The following is a 19,644-nucleotide window of genomic DNA, read 5'->3' as shown; positions in this document are numbered from 1 at the left end:
CTCTATCCATTTTATGAATAATTAATATGTCTTAATTTTCTATGGTTTTAAGTTTTTTATTACTGATTTAATTATTGGTTCTTGGAAAGTCAGAAGATTTCCTTCACTGGTGTCAGATGCCCTTTTATATTTCTTTCAGTATTAGTATTATATTCACATCCTCTAATTCTTTTTGCACCTTTGGAGATATTTCATATATTTGTAAGTAGCCATCTATTTTATTTGATAAAATGTATTAGCTTATAATTGAAAATATTCAACTTAAATGTGAATCTTTTGTACTAGCTATTAAGTGTATTTTCCAAATCCTGACTTCATTTTAATTTTATTCTCATTTGTTTATCAAAATTAATATTGTTTACCAATTTTTTTCAAGGAATCAATTAATCAGATTTCTGCTTAATTATTTTTCTTTTCTATATCATTTGTTCTATTTTTAGTTTTATTATCTATATTTTAATTGTTGTTTCCCCTTCTAAATTATTTAAACAGAGTTAATTATGGCTCAATCATTTATGCAATAATACAGGAGAAAATTAAACATGAGGAGCCCAAAGTCAAAGACAACCATTTTCTCTGTCTCTTGGGCTTTTATGAAACAGGTCTAATATTTATTCCAACACAACCCCAGAGCTGTGGTGGTCATCAGAGAGAGATGCAGAACTGCTGCCATTGAAGCAGGAAAATAAGGTCAATCTGTATGCTGGCTGCCCAAGGATCAGGAACAGAATTCAGACCTAAACAAATAGGTGTCTGAGTCCAGGTATGTATGGGTTACTCAGTGTTTCCCATGGTGTGGAGCCTGCCTTATGGGGCTCTACAAGTTGGCATTAGGTGCTTTAAAGAAATGGAGACAAACAACATCAAATCACTTGGTGAGAAAGTGATTCCCTTTTGAGCTCTCTCTCAACCCTCTGGACTATTTCAGAGAAATACTCAGGTTTATGTTATTTCCCTCACTCCTGTCGACAACTTTACATTCTCCTTTACCTGGTATTAGCCTAGTGTCTCCCAAACATCAATCATGTTACTTACCACCTGGAATTGTTTCCTTAATACTGTTATTTAATTTATTAACTTTGTTCATTGAAATTCATCTATTTAAAAATTTTGTACACCACGATACATAAGCAGTACCACTTATTGAATTTTAGCTAGATACTACCACCTGTAGAGAGTTCTGAGTCTGAAACCTACTTTTTCTTGGTTCAAGGTCTCTTGGCTCAAAGAGTTGATGAGGCATCCCACCAACTGGAGATCAGAAGAATGAGGATGAGCAAAGGACACCGAGAGTGAGCAACCAGTGAGGTAGGAGAGGTGCCAACATAAAACTGTGCTGCGAAAACCAAGCGAAGAACGTGTTTCAAGAAAGAGGGCGTGCCCGACTGTGCCAACTCTGGCTCGTTGGTTTTAGAAAGATGGAGCCTGAAAACTAACCTCAGGTGTAGCCTTGACAAGGGAAGTTTCATAGCTTGGTGGGGAAGCCTGAAAGGGGGGCTTCATGAGAGAATGGGAAAAAGGGAATTGGAGACTGAGACCTGACTGCATTTTGAGGACTTTTGTGGAAAGGGGAAGTAGAGAAATGAGCTGACAGCTAGAGGGGAGTTTGGGTGAAGGGTAGAATTTTTAAATTGGGAGATGTTTGCATGCTAGCAGGAATGATCCAGAAGCTAGGGGGGAAATCCTTTCAGTTTTAAGTTAGACTCTTTTAGCTTTGTTTTTCTCAAAATAGGAGGACTTGGAAAGAGTATTTTCCTAACAAGTGGGAAGTAGTAACAAGAAAATTTTCTTCTCCCGTATCTCAGGGGAAGTGGGAAGATTGGAAGGAAAAGAGAAGATGGAGTCACCCTGATCTGAAAGGAATATAATCAAGGAAGGGACAGTTTTTGTCACTACACACAGTGCCACTCCCGTTCACATGCTTTTGTCAGTCTAGGAATGTGCAGCCACACAAACCAGTTCTCTCTCCTCAGACAAGAAGGTCCTCTTCCACCATGCCCCTGCTCCACCTACATTCCCTTTCTCCTGTTGCAACATCGGCCACTCCAGGAATCCCTGGTCCATTTACTCAGATGCCCCAGGGTTAAATTTATCTAGATGCACTTCTTCAGTCAAAGCAGTGTTGCTTTGAAGTCAGGCTAACCTGGAATAAAATCCTGATGTCTTTGGAGAAATTATTTAAATGCTCCCAGTCTCAGTTTACTCATGTATAAGAATAATAATGCATAGTGATATTCAGCAATGAGGTATATAGCACTTTTTGTAGAATGAGTTCATGAGCTTGATTGGCACACCTTGTATACAGCGGATGCCAAAAAAATGTATGCACATTTTAAGAAAGAAAAAAAGTGTATTAAAATTGTAATAATATATACCAATAACAAAAGATGAATACAAGTCACGTGTATACATTTTTTTGGCACACCCAGTATATAATGGAACATTGCTCAGCCATGGAAGGGTGTGGGTTCTTGCCATCTGTGGCAGCATGGATGGACCTGGAGGGTACTGTGCTGAGTGTAATGTCAGACAGAAAAAGACAGATGCAATGTGATTTTGCTTATATGTGGAATCTAAAAAACAAAATTTATGAACAAAACAGAAACAAACTCATAGGTACAGAAAGCATCTTGATGATTGCCAGATGGGAGGGGGCTTGGGGATGTGGGTGAAAAAGGGGAAGGGATTAAGAAATACAAATTTGCAGATACAAAATAATCATTAGGATGTAAAACAAAGCATAGGGAATTTAGTCAATAATATGATAATAAGTATAGTGATAGGTGGGTACTAGACTAATCAGGGGGATCACTTCTTTTTTGTTTTTTTTTAAAGATTTTATTGGGGAATTGGGGAAGGGGAACAGCGTTGGAGAATTGGGGAAGGGGAACAGACAGGTAGACAAATTGCTGTTTTGTTCTTCAGTCTAGTTGTGGAGGACGTTGCTTCACTGGCCCTTGTTGGTATGATCATTGCGCTCTTCCTGGGTGAGGCAATCGGTAACTGGTCATTGGTCAGCTGCTCACAGAGGCTCACGGCAGCTCTCGCCCACTGCCAGCCACTCACGCTGGCTGTGGGGGATCACTTCTTAAATTATATAAATGTCTAACCACTATGCTGTACATCTGAAGTTAATATAATATTGAATGGCAACTGTAATTAAAAAATTAAAGGGAGGGAAAGGTGAAGGGCAATAAGAGGTCTAAATTTCTAGGTATAAAACAAATAAGTCATGGGGATGTAATGTATAGCATAAGGAATATAGTCAATAATATTATGATAGCATAGTACAGTGTCAGATGGTTGCTGGACTTATGGTAATCACTTCTTCAGGTTTAAAAATGTTCAATAACTATGGTGTACCCCTGAAACTAACATAATATTGTATGTTAGCTATGTTTTAATAAAAATCTTTTTTTAAAAAGAGAATAAAAATGCCTATCTTATGTAGGTTATTGTGAGGGTTAAATTAAATACATGCACTTGCCTAGCCCTGTATATGACACACAGTAGATGCTCAATAAATGTCAGCTCCCTAGTCTAAGGGCTGTTTCCTATGTGAAAGTTTTATATTTGACTAGAAGCTTCTTGGGAATGAGAACAATGTCCTTTATTGTTTTCTTACCTTTTGCATCACCCAATAAAGAGCTCTTTTAATCAGAACTGATCAAATGAAGATCTCAGCCATATTAAATAGGTTTCCCTTCATTTTTACTTTTCGCCAAATAGATTTCCCTCCTGTTAGGCTCCTGCATTTCTATCTATGGTTGTTTTTTACCCAAATTTCTACCTCTGAATTGCCAAACGCTTATTTGAACCCTCAAAAACATCAAATCAGTAAAACATTAATGCAAAATGAGCCATTTATCTTCCATACTAAGGAGCAGCCTTTAACACAGGCAAAGACCTCAACTGGGATCTGCTGCATAGCCAAACTTTCCATCCCTCCTATAACCCAAAGTTCCTTTGCTCCAAACAGGCTCTACCTTAGCACAGTGGTAGCATGGGCAAAGTCAGCTCCCAAGACAGAGTCCCCCTATTGCTCCCTGCCCAGTTCCCAGGTGGGCCATCCCCCCACCCCCACAGCTTTTCCAGGCCAATTTCCCCCATCAGCTATTCTCCCATGCCTAGTCAGCACACTAACTCCAGTTCCTTCTTTCTTCCCTCCCTCTTTATGATTTATATTTTCATAGAACCCAAATCTCAACCATGTCTTGTGAAGAAGAGGAAAATAATTCATATTATATCTAATGAAACTTCAACTAAGCTTTCACTGAACTATTTTAAAATTCAATTTACTAGAGTCCCTATGTTGCCCTGCTGCCGACAATGTTACTTTGGGCAATGTTATACCTGTGGTTCCTCTTTGTTATCTGCAGGGGCAACTCTTACCCTCCAGATGTGAGTCCCTTTCTTAGTAAACCCAGACAGAAGGGCTGGTTGAGCTGTCCCCGCTAGCAGACTCTTCTGTCCAGGTTTGCCCTGACCTTCTCCATCCCACAACATTATCACCAGGACCAAGGTGGCCCAGAGTCAGTGGTATGTGGCAGCCGGAACACCCTGAGTCCTGAATTCTATGTGGGTGGAGGAACAAGGGGAAACAAAATATTCAAGGGGAAGGAAGGTAGATAAAAATAATCTCCCCGGTTCTATATATATGTGCCACGGTGGTTTCAGAATTCTGTAGAGAAAGGGCCTTCAGGTGGCAATCTTATCAGGAGTAGAAACAAACTATATTTCTACAACTCTTCACTTAATATTGAGACAACATCAATTGCTCATATCAAAGAATGAGAGTATGATGGAAATTTGGAAGGCTAAAACACCCTAAGCATCCCCCGTTGTTGCCACCACTGAGTACCTGGCCATATGTCACAAGGATTCTCCTTAGAGGGATGCAAGATGGGGTTTTGTGGGTTCAGGATCAGCAGCATTTTGGTGGTGAAATAATTAAAACCCTGACTTTGGGGTGGGTTAGAGCTATAGGACTTTCCTCTGATAGATTGAGAGCATCCTTTGGGATTTGTACCAAATGAACACAGAGATGTGGCCTGATGTGAGTTGAGGGGCTGTGTGAGGGAAGGTGGGAGGCGTGGACGCCTCCACCCTCTCGATAGCCTGGGCCTGGTCTTGATCTCCCAGCAGGACCAGTCGACCATGGAGAGAGGAAACCACACGAGCACCTCTGAGTTCCTCCTCCTCGGACTCTCCAGCCAGCCCGAGAAACAGGAGCTGATCTTTGGGCTCTTCCTGGTTATGTACCTGATTGGGGCAGCAGGGAACTGGCTCATCATCCTGGCCGTGGGCTCAGACTCACACTTCCACACACCCATGTACTTCTTCCTCAGCAACCTCTCCCTGGTGGACTTCTGCTTCATCTCCGCCACAGTCCCCAAGATGCTTGTGAACATCCAGGTGCAGACTCAGTCCATCTCCTATGGCGGCTGTCTAACCCAGATCTACTTCTGCATTTTGCTTGCCAACATGGACAGCTTCCTCCTGACAGCAATGGCTTATGATCGCTATGTGGCCATCTGCCACCCCCTGCACTACTCTACTATGATGAGTTTGCGAGTCTGCGCTCTGGTGCTGGGGTGCTCCTGGCTCATCGCCAGCTCCCACTCCCTGCTACACACCCTCCTCATGGCTCGGCTGGAGTTCTGTGCCAGCAACACCATTCCTTACTTCTTTTGTGACATTGTTCCTCTGCTTCAGCTCTCCTGTTCCAGCACCCAACTCAACCAACTCATGATTCTCCTGGTGGGGGGCTTGATCGTCCTCATCCCGTTCCTTGGCATTCTTGTCTCTTACATCCACATTGTATCTGCTGTACTCAAGGTCCCATCTGCCCGTGGCAAACAGAAGGCTTTTTCCACCTGTGGCTCCCATTTCATTGTAGTCATCCTCTTCTATGGGACCATCACAGGGGTCTACCTGAATCCCTCATCCTCCCACTCAGCTGACAAAGATTCACTGGCTTCAGTGATGTATATGGTGGTCACCCCCACACTGAACCCCTTCATCTACTGCCTGAGAAATAAGGACATGAAGGGAGCTCTAAGAAAACTGTTTGGTGTGAAGGCTTTATCCTGCGGGCGGTGACAGCAGAGTTGCCCCTCATGGCCTTGTGCTGGGAAGAGGATGAGCCCCGGGGACAGGTTGCACATACAAAGGGCAGGAGGAACACAAACCTCATTATCCTGGGTTATCACCGTGGTCATGGCCCTATAAGTAATTTGAAAATCCAACATTTCTTGGCACCTAAACACTGTCCAGGTTACAGAGAGGGGGATAATCTCTCCCCTAAAGACAAAACCACATAAACAGATACAAATTAGCTTTATCTGAAGACTTTCTGGAGAGGGTTGAAAAGGCTCTGAAAAAGGTGAACTCACAGAACTCTGTGACCTGTGCTGATGCCTTTGCCAAAGGGATGCCTTCTGAAAGCCCTCACTCACCTCCATGTTCCTCAAATACTTAATCTTCATCCATCCCAATTTCTAAACTCCTCCAGTCCACCCCGACTTTCTCAACCCCCATCCCCACATTCTGGGTTGAACCTAACTCTGGGGACAGGTTGATCATCATCTTTGGAGCTGTCCCACTCTTGGCCTTGGACTCTGCTGGGTGGAGTTCCATAGCTCTAGACACTTGTATCAGGAATGTCTGTAGTGACTGTCTCATCAAGCATCTAAGCAGACCCCACTCTGTTCTACTTATGTGTTCTGTTTTTTTTCTTAGGGGAGAAAGGTCTGCCATCCATATGTTAAAGAGAGAAGAGGGGCTAGACTTAGAGTTGCTTCTCTGGGTAAGAAGAACATAAAGGGAATGGGCCATCATAATTCTTATGTATGTGTTTCTCTACAAGTTGATCTGGAGAAGGAGACAAAGAGGAAAAGAAAAGCTTCATGAAGATGAGTTTATGGCTGGAGAAATTGTGTGTGGCTTTCTGCCCAACAGAGTAATATTCTAGGCTGCAAAAAGTGTAACAGAGCTGGAAAGAGCATTACACAGAAAGTCGCAACAACTGGCTTCTAGTCCTGGCCCCTCCAATTACTAGCCATTTGACTCTAGGCCATTTGAAATTCACCATCCCAGCCAACACACCATGCTTTTTTAGTCCCTGTTCATGCTGTTCCAGCAGGCCCATCTTGCCTACCTCTTATCAAAATTCTAGTTGTCCTTCAAGGCACAGAGAAAATAGCATGCCCTTCATAAGGCCACCCCAAGTCTTCCCAGCCAAAAGAATTTCCCTCCTCTGGAACTCTGTTTAACTCAAATTCCATTACAACCCTTTTCATATTCTGCTTTGCATGATTCATGTTCACCCCAATTCTATGCCAAACAGAATTTTGAGTCCTTTTTAAATTGTATAAAAGGTCCTGTTCATCTTAATGAACTCATCCTCAGAAAACACCATCACAGTGCCTGATTTAAAATAATGACTCAGTAAAAGTATCCTGCTATAGACTATGATGACAATTATGGAAAACACTGAAGAAAGAACATGGCCTTTCTCCCCCATGATTTTGCTTCAACCAATACCTTTTACATCTCCCCATCCCCCTCCAAGGAAGAAGAGTTACAAAGCTGGTTGGTCAGAGCCCAAGGAGTTCAGTGGCCCGTCTCTGACAAAGGGCAGTGTGCCCTGAAGGGTCAGCATCCAGGGGTGAAGCTCCCTTCCTTCCAGCCTGGCCCTGATTAGTCCCCTTCTATTCATGTCTGGTCGAGTCCTCACTTGGGGTCCAGTCACCCCCACCTCCACATCATGCCTGAACACTCAGGTCCTCAATTCAGATCTAGGGTTGAGAGAGGGAAGCAAGACAGGCATAGACTGTTTTCCAGCCCACTTTTTACCAGTGAGTCCATGGTGTAGGTTATTGGGTGTAATGCAGACTAACAAAGTGGTACTTTGGCTCAGAATTTGCTATTGTTCCTTGAGCACATTGTTTCCTGAGGAGCTCCCAGGATTTGGGATGATTGGCAAGGCAGGATTTAGGCTTCCCTGGGTCTCTGACATAAAAACTACAATAAAAGCAACAAAATCTCACCCCAAACATGTAAAAGTGATGTGAAGAGAAGATGATGTCAACATGGAGAAGAGGTCTTCCTTTAATATGCATTTGCTACAATGGTGAATAATACAATGCTTTCGCTCCAAGGTTAAAAAAAAAATCAACAGAGAAAAAAGGGGCGGCAATAAGTAAATATGAAAGACCTTCAACTGACCTCATCATCAGTGGGTGGTGAGAAGTCTTTCTGGCTCTGAGGACTCTCTTCCAAGGAACGGAATAGGGTAAGGAAATTTCTTCTTGTATGGCAAACACCTTTTCAGACTGGTTCTCATCCTGGCCTGGAAGCTGTTTGCTGACAGGGAAATGAATAGCAATGTTCTCTTCCTCATCCTGCACGTAGATCAACTGTAAAAAGTTCAGAAGCTCAACCACCCTTACAGACGTGGCAGTATAAACCCCTTCTTTTCCTTCAGCAAATCAGCATATTCCTTTATTCAAGCACAAAAGAGTTACCGTATTTCCCCATGTATAACATGCTCCCATGTATAAGACGCACCTTAATTTTGGGGCCCAAAATTTGAAAAAAAATGTATTACATAAAGTTATTGAACTCAAGTTTTATTCATCATAAAATTCATACAACTCCTCATCACTGTCAAAACTCCCAACCATAGCCAATCTTGGATTGTTTTCTCAGTTGGAGGAGGACCAAACTTACGTTCAGCAGCACGATTTCCATTCACTTTTGCAAACTGGATCACTTTTAACTTGAATTCAGCATGGTATTAAAATCTTTTCTGAGGGCCGGCCGAGTGGCGCGATGGTTAGGAGCTGGCTTGGGATGCCAGAGGGCCCCGGTTCGGATCCCACATGTGAGGGCCAGTGACACTGCCCTCTGCAGCTAAGATGCTGAACAACAGCTCAACCTGGAGCTGGACTGTCATGAGTTGTGGTGACGGCGTAGGCTGCAGCCCCTGTGGCAGTGGGTTGCCATGGGCTACCGTGTGTGGCCAGCAGCCAGCGTGAGCGGCCAGTAGCCGCAGTGAGCGGCCGTCCAGAAGCCGGCGACTGATCTGCATCACCCGGGAAGAGCGCAAAGATGGTGCCAACTTGGGCCAGTGGGGCAATGTCCTCCACAACTAGACTGAAGAACAGAACGACAGCAACTTGTCTGTTCCCCTTCCCCAACTCCCCAGCACTGTTCCCATCCCCCCAATTCCCTAATAAAAATCTTAAAAAAAAATCTTTTCTGAGCCATTTCTGGGCAGAACATTGCAAAATGTAACCTAATATACCAGTAACAAGTGCGAAACAATGAGCGCAAAGACAACAAGCACAAAAAAGCGGGAAATGCAAGTAAAAAAATCTACAACCACTGTATAAGATGCACCCAGTTTTTAGATCCCAAATTTTTTTTTTTAAGATTTTTATTGGGGAATTGGGGGGATGGGAACAGCGCTGGGGAATTGGGGAAAGGGGAACAGACAAGTTGCTGTCGTTTTGTTCCTCAATCTAGTTGTGGAGAATGTTGCTTCACTGGCCCAAGTTGGCACCATCATTGCGCTCTTCTCTGGCGAGGCAGATCAGTCGCCTGCTTCTGGACGGCCGCTCACTGCGGCTGCTGGCCGCTCACGCTGGCTGCTGGCCGCTCACGCTGGCTGCTGGCCACACACAGTAGCTGCTGGCCACACACGGTAGCCCATGGCAATCCACTGCCACAGGGACTGCAGCCCACGCCGTCGCCGGCGACTCATGGCAGCCCAGCTCCAGGTTGAGCTGTTGTTCAGCATCTTAGCTGTGGAGGGCAGTGTCACTGGCCCTCATATGTGGGATCCGAACCGGGGCCCTCTGGCATCCCAAGCGAGTTCTTAACCATCGCGCCACTCGGCCGGCCCTTTAGATCCCAAATTTTTCAAAAAACGGTGCATCTTATACATGGGGAAATATGGTACATCTTAAGATATTTCACTAAAGCCACAGTCATATAAGAGAAAAAAACCTCATTCCAAAGAAAGCAAAAGGGAAGTTTTTTTCTTGAATAGAGATTCTGAACTTTCTAGAATCCAGTCCAGTGTTCCATTGAACCCGGCTTCTGGATTGGGACTGATTCTCAAAGAGTTTGTGCTCTTCCCCAAACTATTATTTCAGTGGTCTCCCCATCCATGCCCTCAACACCCTCTGAGTCCTCTTCTATAGTTATACAGAACAAAGAGCTATCAGTTTACTTAAAAGGATCTTGTTAAAGATAAATTTTACTGACACAGATGTCAGAACAACTTGTAGATCTGGGTCTGTTAAAGAGCTCTTATCGGGAGACAGCTGAGTGGCTCAGTTGGTGAAGAGCTTGCTCAAGAGTACGAGCTCTGAGCAACAGGGTCACCGTTTTGATTCTTACATGGGCCAGTGAGCTGCACCCGAGTTCAGCTGCCAAAAGGTGGCAGGATGGGTCAGCTGATGAGAGCATGTGCTCCTAACAACAAGATTGCCTGTTCAAGATGGTGGGCTATGCCCACTCGTAACTAAGACTGAGCTCAGCACCTTGAGATGAGCTGCCACCTGGATGGCTCAGTAGATGGAGTATGCACTCTTCACAACAAGGCTGCTGGTTTGACTCCCACATGGGATGGTGGCTATGCCCACCCGCAACTAAGTGAACACAGCACCTTGAGCTGAACGGCATGACTGGACTTGGAGCTGAGCTTGCTGTGCCCTCCACAACTAAGAATGAAGGACAACAACTTGGCTGTTCCCCTCCCCCAATTCCCCAATAAAATCTTTTTAAAAAATAAAAAAATAAAAGAGCTCCTATCGAATCCTCTGCAACACTCGACTCTCTCAGCTCCAGCACGTCTGTCTTGCTGTGCTCTCCACACCCAGCCCAGTGCCGAGTCATAAATAAGTGCAACCTCATCATATCAGAATTCTAGCATTTTCCATAGAACATCACTCCCAGGATGCCCAACGGAAAGTGCTTCATCTGTCTCCCCTATATGGGCACATGAGCATTGGAACCAGGAAAGTTAGAAAGAGGGCACCAGGCAGAGTGGGAGATATTAGGTAACTACTGTGAAAGGCACTGATTCATTAAAGAAATCTTGATTAAACTGGGCATTGCACTGAGTACTGAGACATAGCCATGAATGGATTTCTGACCAGGTAAAACCAAATCAAAGTCTTTTTCTAGTGAGAGATCAGGATGTAACTCTCCCATTTTGTTGAAGTTCATGTGTTATGGCTACCAGCTGAAAGTCCTGAATAGCATTTTGCTGTGAAGATGGCGCCTTGCCGGTCAAGTATAGGGCCATCTTATATCTGCTGTGGGCTGGTGAGGGGAAACTTCAGGATCTGTTCAAATGTTTGAATGATTGCTCTGGGTAAGCCACAGTGTTCCACACACCAGAGCAATCATTCTCAAAATTTATGTGCGTTATTAGCACTTGAAGAGTTGGGTAAAATGAAGATTCCTGGGTCCCAGTAGAAAACTGCTCCATCCCCAAGTACATTTTAAACCAGTTCCTCAGGTGATTTTGATGTAAGCGGTCTTCAGATAACACTTTGAGAATCTCTGTTGAAAAGCATTGTTGTTAAAAGATAAACTGAGGCATATTAAAAAATGTTAAGAGCTTATTTGAGCAAAAATTGATTCCAATCAGGCAGCACCAAACCAGAAGTGGTTAACAGTGCTCCACTCACAGGAGGTAGGGGCACGACATTTATAGAGAAGACATGGAAGCAAAGCAATTATTTGATTGGCTATAGCTTAAGGTTGCCTTAAGGTTGCCTATAGCTTAAGAAAGAATAGTTGGCTGTTTGTGATTGGTTGCCCTTAGGTTTCCATTTCTTAACCTTGAGGCATTTACAGGCTTAGGTTTTGGTTTGCCTATGTAGGCTGCCAGGCATTAGAATCACCTCAATCTAATGACCTCCTTGTTTAATTAATTTCATAGCATGAAGGACAAAACCTTGATCTAAAATATCCTAAGGGTAGTTTTTACTTGAGCATTGTGACAGGGACTTGCCAACTCCACCACTAGCAAAGCTGTAAAAATAAATCAGCAAGCTGATAGAGCTGGTTTTACTGGGTGTTGAGTACCACCCAGAGGCAGCAATTTCTTCAGCAGTATCCAATAGTTACCTGCCCTGCTGCTCCCTTCAGTTTCCTGAAGTAGGAAGTACTTCAAAGTAGAGGTGTGATCAGAGCCAGGTGGGATTTACCAGAGAGGTATCTGGACACATTTGGAGTAGAGGAGGGCAGAGAAGCTAAGAATGGTGAGGAAACTGGAATGTTGTGGGTCTCTAGGCGTGACTGCTCCTGCTGATCTAATAGTACATGAAGGTATTAGATGTGGGCTGGAACTCAGTTCCTGCAAGGTTTCTTAGGGCCTGGTGTTGAGGGAGCTCCCAATGTACACCCACAGTCACCGGGTGGTACACAGCGCTGTTATACGCGAGCAGTGTCAAGCTGATGCTTTCCGAGTGCCTAATTCCCAGCATACCAGTTGAATTAAACACACACACAAAACTGGGCTTTCAACCCTAACCTGCCTTATGAAGACCAACTCCCAACATTTAACAACACTTTTGTTATTTCATATTCAACTATTTTAGAATTAAACTTTTCCCTTTTAACTCACTGTTGCTCAAGCCAGTTACCCCTCCATATTTCATATATTTGATCATCAATTTTGTTCTGTCACTTGAGTACCAAGTAAATCACAAGTTGTAAAATAAATCATTCTAGAACATTGTGAGATTGAAAGCCCACAGGGATATCTGCATATATGTATTAACCAGAACATAAATTAATTACCAAAAATGCTCACTGAAGCAATGACCTAAAACCAGGAGTTTTTGGGAAAATGGTATCTAATATGGAGCAGGAGGTAGAACATGGCTGAAAGCACCTGTAGAAGCCCTGAAGCCTTAAGCAAACAACCTTTAGGCTTAAAGGTTGGTGAGTTGCGAGTATTCTGTGAGGACACCAACACAAAACCAAGACCAGGGATAAAGAAAGACACTGAAAAGGGACTTTCCATAAAGGAAGGAAGCTACCAGCCCCAGAGGTCCTTCTTCAGCCACGTCAACGAGCTTTGGCCAACCATGCACATGGTGACATCATGGGAATGAATCTGCAGCTCTTGTGCAAGACGAGGTGTAATTAAACCAGTACATCTCATTAGTTACACGCTGCATGACTCTCCTGTTCCCACCTCAGGGCAATTACCACTGACAAGGGCTTGGAACACTTTCCTCCCACACTCATAACTAGTACACGTAAATGAATACTGTTGTTTTTCTTTTTACACGTTTATATGAAAATAATCTCAACCTTACAGAAAAGTTGCAATAAGAATAGTGCAAAATACCCATATAACCTTTACTCAGATTCACTTATCATTAATATTCTTACCCCATTTCCTCTCTTCCCTCCTTCTCTTCTTCCTCCTCCCTTTTCTCTATAGGTAGGTAGGTAGGTAGGTAGGTATACACATGTATATCTATACGCACAGACACACACACAAAATGGTCCTTTATCCCTAAATACTTCAGTGTATATTTCCTTAGGAATATTCTCTTACATAACCACACCATAGTTACCAACATGTATACATTTAACATTGATACAATAATTTTCCTAATCTAGACCCATATTTGTTGTCAATTGACCCAATTTTATTTTTTAGCTGCAAGATATTCTGTTGAGTGGATGAATGTGCCATAGCTTTTTCAATCACCTATCTTGAATATTTAGGCAGTTTCCAATATTTTTGCTGTTACAAAGAATGCTGTAATGAATAACTTTGCACGTATGTATTTTCATATTGTTAGAGGTATATTTTCAGAATAAATTCATCTATAATTTTGTTAGCTTTGCTAAATTCCTCTTCATATAAGGCTGTACCATTTTGTATTCCATTGGCAATGCACAAGAATTCCTGTTTCCCCACAAACTCATCAACAGTGTGTATTGTCAAACTTTCAAAATTTGGCCACTCTAATGAATAAAAAATAATATCTCAATGTAGTTTTAACTGGCATTTATTTTGAGTAGAGTATTTTTTCATATGATTAAGAGCCATTTTTATATCTTTTTTTGTGAATTCAAGTTGTTCCATTTTTCTGTGGGATTTGGGGTCTTTTATTTTGGCTCTTTATTTAAGTTTTTGGTATATTAGGAGCATCAGACCTTTGTATTATGTTGCATATATTGTTCCCCCTACTGTCATTTGTCTGCTAATTTATTTTGCTATTCATAAGTTTTTAAAGTTTTATGTAGAAATTCATCAATCATTTCTTTAATTGCATCTGAATTTTGAGCCATAGTTTAAGTTTTTCTCTGAACCCACGTTTTAGAGGCATTCATTCACATTGTCTTCTAATACTTGTATAGTTTCATTTTTTACATTTAGATTCCTGATTCATTTGGAGTTTATTCTCAAATACGGCGTGAAAAATGAATCTATTTTATCTTTTTCCAAATGGCTATCCAATTATCCCAATACCATTTTTTTTAAAGTCAATCTCTCCCTGTGACTTGAGATATTACCTTTATTATATACTAGATTTCTATATAGAGCCAGGTCTATTTCTGAACCTTTTATTCTATTCCGTTGGTCTATATACGTGCTAGTATATAACACACTGTTTTAACTGTTTATTTTTTTCATCATTTATTTTCCATTCCTTCCATTAGCATCTCAGTCCAGGCAGCAGGAACCCTTATAATGGAGACTGGAAAAACCTAGTGCAAAGACTATCAATAATAAACTACTTATCGTTCATTTTACTTTCCCTGTTCAGATGACATTCTGGGCCCTTCTGCAGGAGCCAATGAAATTTCTAGGATGATATAAATTCTAGGTGAACTTTTCAGACATGGAAATAGTATAATATTCAAATAGCTCCTAGGTGGGAGTTAAGAAGGCAAACAAACCTATAACCTTTTTTCTCCCACTCTCTATCTAAAAGTTAATCTACCACCTCTAAAGAGACTGTAGTTTCTGCTAAGAAAAGAAAACGTGAAGTGAGCTCTCGGATTTGTTGCCATTTCCTGACCTCTGGCTTATGTGATGATGATCACTTAGATGATGAAGCTATGACTAGTGCATGTGGCAATGATAGCAGCCCTTTTACAGGAACCTAGCTGCTCTTCCAGAAAACCCAAACTGCTTCTCCTAAGTCCCTCTACTTCTCAAGGCACACCTGCATTACCCAATCCTTTCCATCCTCTCTCCTAGCAGTTTAAATTCCCAGCGGAAACACAAGGAATGTTGCCTTCCCTCCTCCCTTCTTCATAACAAGTTTTTAGTGAAATTTTTTATTGAAACATGTCAATGCTTGGGATGTGAACACAATAAATCTCCAGAAGTATGTCCTCGAGACAATAAAGAAAAAAGGCAAGATAGGAATACAAAACTGTAGGAAGCCCAAGTGAATTTCTTTGGCTTGTAAAATTTCTAAATGAATTCGCTGTAACTGCAATTGGTGGCACAACAGCTAGTTTATTCTCTGGAAGAGCCAGACTGGGAGAGCCACTAGGGGACAACTTGCTGCAGTGTTCCTTCCTCCTAAGGCATCTGCATGAGAGCCTTCTAGCTACTAAAATGGCAAAAATCCAGGCCTTTTGTTCAATTATTTACTGTCTACTGTGTACCCTGAAGACCTTATTATGGAGGAAAAAAGATTGAAACTGGCTGCACTGAGCTTAAGTTGCCCCCACTGCACACATGCATTTACTGGGGAAGGTGAATCTAGGCACCAAGCAAAAGCTCTTTATGATACAGAGGCTCTGTGGGAGGTGCTCACCTGAAACCCAAAGCAACAAGCCAGGCCGCCTGCATAGGAACCATTTGGGGTATTTGTTACAGATTTCCAGGCCCCTATCCTAAGATTCTACTTCAATAGCTTTTGGCTCTGCTTGGCAATACTACATTCAAACCAAGTATGTCTAATAAAACTCCTTTGTTTTCTACAAAGTTAGGCTGGGGCATTAAGCTTAGCTGGAAATCACGAATCCTTGGTATGCCAGCCCTTTCTTTCAACAGTAAACCGTCTAATTCACTTTAGCTATTATCCTGAATGCTAAAAGCGGTAATTCTCAGCTGGGTCCATTTTGCCCTTTATGGGACGTTTGGAAATGTCTGGAAACCTCTTTAATTGTAACAATTGGAGGATGTTACTGGCATCTGGTAGGCGGAGGCCAGGGAAGCTGCTAAACATCTTACAATGTACAAAACAGTCAGGACTGCCTCCAAAACAAAGAATTATCTGGCACAGAACAGTCAGTAGTGCTGAGGTTGAGAAACTCTGCAAGTTTCAAGAAGCAAGCAGACTCTAGAGAAACAAGTTCTGCCAGTTACTTTCCCTGCCAGGAAGTAAGAAAAGTCACTTTGTGTTGCAGGTGGAGGCGGGTGGGGATTGAAACCAGCTATTTTTTTTTAACAAACAAAGGTTCTACTTGTCCCTAGGTCGGGATAACACAGGTCATGAAAGTATTTAAGCATAGTTAATTAGTCTGCAGACTACATTCATGACATACATTTTGAGGGAAAAAATTTTTTTTAATGCAACAGCTATACAGGACTGACCTTGGGCAGAAAGTGACCTGATTCTGTCACCACCCAGGGGATAAAAAGAGATTTCCCTTACATAGGTCATGCCCCTGGAAGTGACCCCCTTCCTCACATCACAGTAGCGTGGCACATGCAGGCAGGCCCTGCAAGTGCACAGCATCACTCCCGTGTGAGGGAACTGCAGGCACCCAATCATCCACAATGAGGGCTATATGTAAGGCGACCTGGAGTCCCAGTTTACATCATTGTCCTGACATAACAGCACTTCCCTTCACTCTTAAAAAGGCAGAAAATGTACAAGATGACCCTGTAACATCTTGTCCTACCAGAAAGCAAAGAAGCTATCAAAGATGATTAGAGTTGTGTCAAAAGGAATCAGGAGCCAAGCCGAAGAGGCTCCCCACAGGCCTAAGGTGAAATGATTTGAGCATCAAAAAGAATAACTGTAGTAGATTGGTTTAAATCCATGAACACATGGATTTGTGAATACATTTGATTTTTAAAAAGTGATTGATCACTTTTACAGGAAGCAAAGAAGCCAGATCATTATTGTGAAAATGGAAAAATAATGGGAAGAATCAAGCATTTCCTTTCCTCTATGAACTATACCTAAGAGTAACCTAATCGTTAACAAGGGGAAATTTCTTATAGTGGCATTCCAGCTAATAAAGAATCATTGTGCTGGCCAAGTGGCTCAGTTGGTTAAGAGCATGAGCTCTTCAGTTCGATTCCCACATGGGCCAGTGAGCTGCGCCAAGCTGAGCTGCTGCTGACCTGCCAACAGGTGGCAGGATGGCTCAGCTGGTGAGAGCACCTGCTCCTAACAACAAGATTGCCAGTTCGACTCCTGCATGGCATGGTGGGCTGTGCCCACCTGCAACTAAGATTGAACACGGCACCTTGAGCTGAGTGGCCGTGAGCTGCTGGCGGGCGGCCGGACGGCGACTGAACTTAGAGCTGAGCTAGCTGCACCCTCCACAACTAAGACTGAAGAACAACTTCGCTATTCCCCTTCCCCAATTCCCCCCCAAAAAATCTTTAAAGTAAAAAAAATCATTCACAGAATTAATGAAATAAATGGATCTAGGATCCTAACATTATATAATAACCACACATGCCACCATCTGTATGTTCTTGCCAAAATGTGAAATGTGAATCTGGTTACACCTCTAGACCTGTAACTTTTTAGTTAATACAGCGGGCAGAGAACTATATTAAATAATGTCATTGATATGTAAACAACAAAATTCAGAATATAAGAAATTCTACAGGATAAATAATCCAGTTGTTTCAATGAATGAATTCCAAGGGGGAAAAAGCATAGGAAGTATAGATTATCAGACTTAGAAGACAAAGCAACAAATTACAATTTACAGATCTTACTTGAATCTTAAAGAAACTTCTAAAAAGTATGTGGGTTTTTAAAAAATATTAATTGGGAATTAAGGAATTTTTCACTTTTTAGGTATAATAGTATTGTGGTTATTTTTTTAGAGCCCTTACTCTTCAGAGGTACACACTGAAATCTTTATAAGCAACATTTGAGATTTGCTTCAAAATACTTCAGTAAGGGAAGAATATGGGGAGGAGGACGGGGTAGAGATGAAGCAAGGTTGGCTGAGTTTATAACGATTAAAGTCAAATGAATACATGAGGGTTCATTTATATATTATATGTTTGAAATTTTCTATTATAAAAAATCTCTAAATAGAAAAATAAAAAAAATATTTGACACTTGGATATAAAAAATATATAGTTTTTAGTTTCCATGGAACTAGTTCCACGGGAAAAAATTCTCTTTTGAGGTATTTTGAGGTATCCTCCATGAGCTTTGGTCTCAAAGCAGACAGGGGAGCCTAAGTGGAAAAGACAGCAAGTTCCGGCTCCTACCAAAGCTTCTCTTAAGAGATTCCAACTGGCTGAAAACCCAGAGACCTGTTTGGTCCAGGTTATGATCAAAGAGAATCTACAATTTAATTCAGGTAAACAGAAAGACCACTGATGAGTAACTCCCAGCCCTTGATGGCCTCACACTCCTGCCCAGCTTTGTAATACAGAACCTCTTAGAGGAGGCCAAGCTCAGGCAGGTCAGCCCCCATGTTCTACAGAAGCCAGAGGCTTAGCAAAAGCCTTCCATTGGGTTTGGCTGCCAGGTGGCCATAAACTTTGCCTGACTTGTCTGGGAAGTGGGAATAAAAGCTGATTTTACATCTGACCCTCAATGTTGCTGAAAAGTAGCAGCAGCCCAACACCTCAGACAGTGGCCGTCTCAGATACATCCTGGTTAGTGCAGCCTCACAGGGACAGCTGAGAGGCCAGGTCATGTGCTAAATCCAAATTAAACACTATGACTATCTGGCAATAAATGAGTGATAAAATAATGTGTTCCAAAGTAGACTGAGTAATGCAACTATTTGTGTTAAAGTCATTACCATTTATCTTATTTACAATAGAAAATTGGGGGGGGGGGAATCCAGTAAAAGAATATTAAGAAGTATCATGAGACAAATCACATCTTGCAATTATAGTACACTGTCAAAAGATAAACTAATTACAGTACACTGTCAAAAGACTAACTTACTCAGCAGCCAGTGTTCAGAGGCACAGCATTACAACACCACAGTGCAGCCCATGTGAGTTACGCAGACTCCAGAACTTCCAACAGAAAGAAAAGCCTTGAGTAACATCAAAATAATATAAAAAAGCTTAAACAGTTACAAATACTGCATCTTCTCATTTTAAAGAAATGCATTTTTTTAAATGCCTACAAATATTTTATTTGGCACTCATGCAAAACAGACTGCTACCATCTCATCATCTCCAGCTGGCATTCAGGACCCCAAGCACCTCTCAGATGACAAGGATCTGGAAGCACTGAGGACAGAGATTATTCAGTAGTAAGAGCTAAGTGGCAAACGCATTTCAGGCAAGAAGCTGACAGGACCAAGGTACAGGCTCAGATCCCAGGACCAGAGTGTTCATGGGAACATCCATGAGTTCCACCTTGGGTGGTTCTGACGACCAAATACATTCACTAAAATGTAAGCTGCACAAGG

General features: G+C 42.1%; 1 protein-coding gene across 1 annotated transcript; it reads left to right on the top strand.

The window, feature by feature from the left end:
- Positions 1–4,845: 4,845 nt before the first annotated feature.
- On the top strand, positions 4,846–6,103 carry LOC109379044 (olfactory receptor 1F12-like). The gene has a single exon (XM_019635317.1). The coding sequence runs from the start codon at positions 5,158–5,160 to the stop codon at positions 6,100–6,102; it is 945 nt and encodes a 314-aa protein (XP_019490862.1). The 5' UTR covers positions 4,846–5,157; the 3' UTR covers position 6,103.
- Positions 6,104–19,644: the final 13,541 nt, after the last annotated feature.

This window comes from Hipposideros armiger, unplaced genomic scaffold (genome assembly GCF_001890085.2).
Source record: "Hipposideros armiger isolate ML-2016 unplaced genomic scaffold, ASM189008v1 scaffold_21, whole genome shotgun sequence".
Taxonomy (NCBI): domain Eukaryota; kingdom Metazoa; phylum Chordata; class Mammalia; order Chiroptera; family Hipposideridae; genus Hipposideros; species Hipposideros armiger.
Note: the sequence above shows the minus strand (reverse complement) of the source record. Positions and strands in the feature narration are given on the sequence as shown.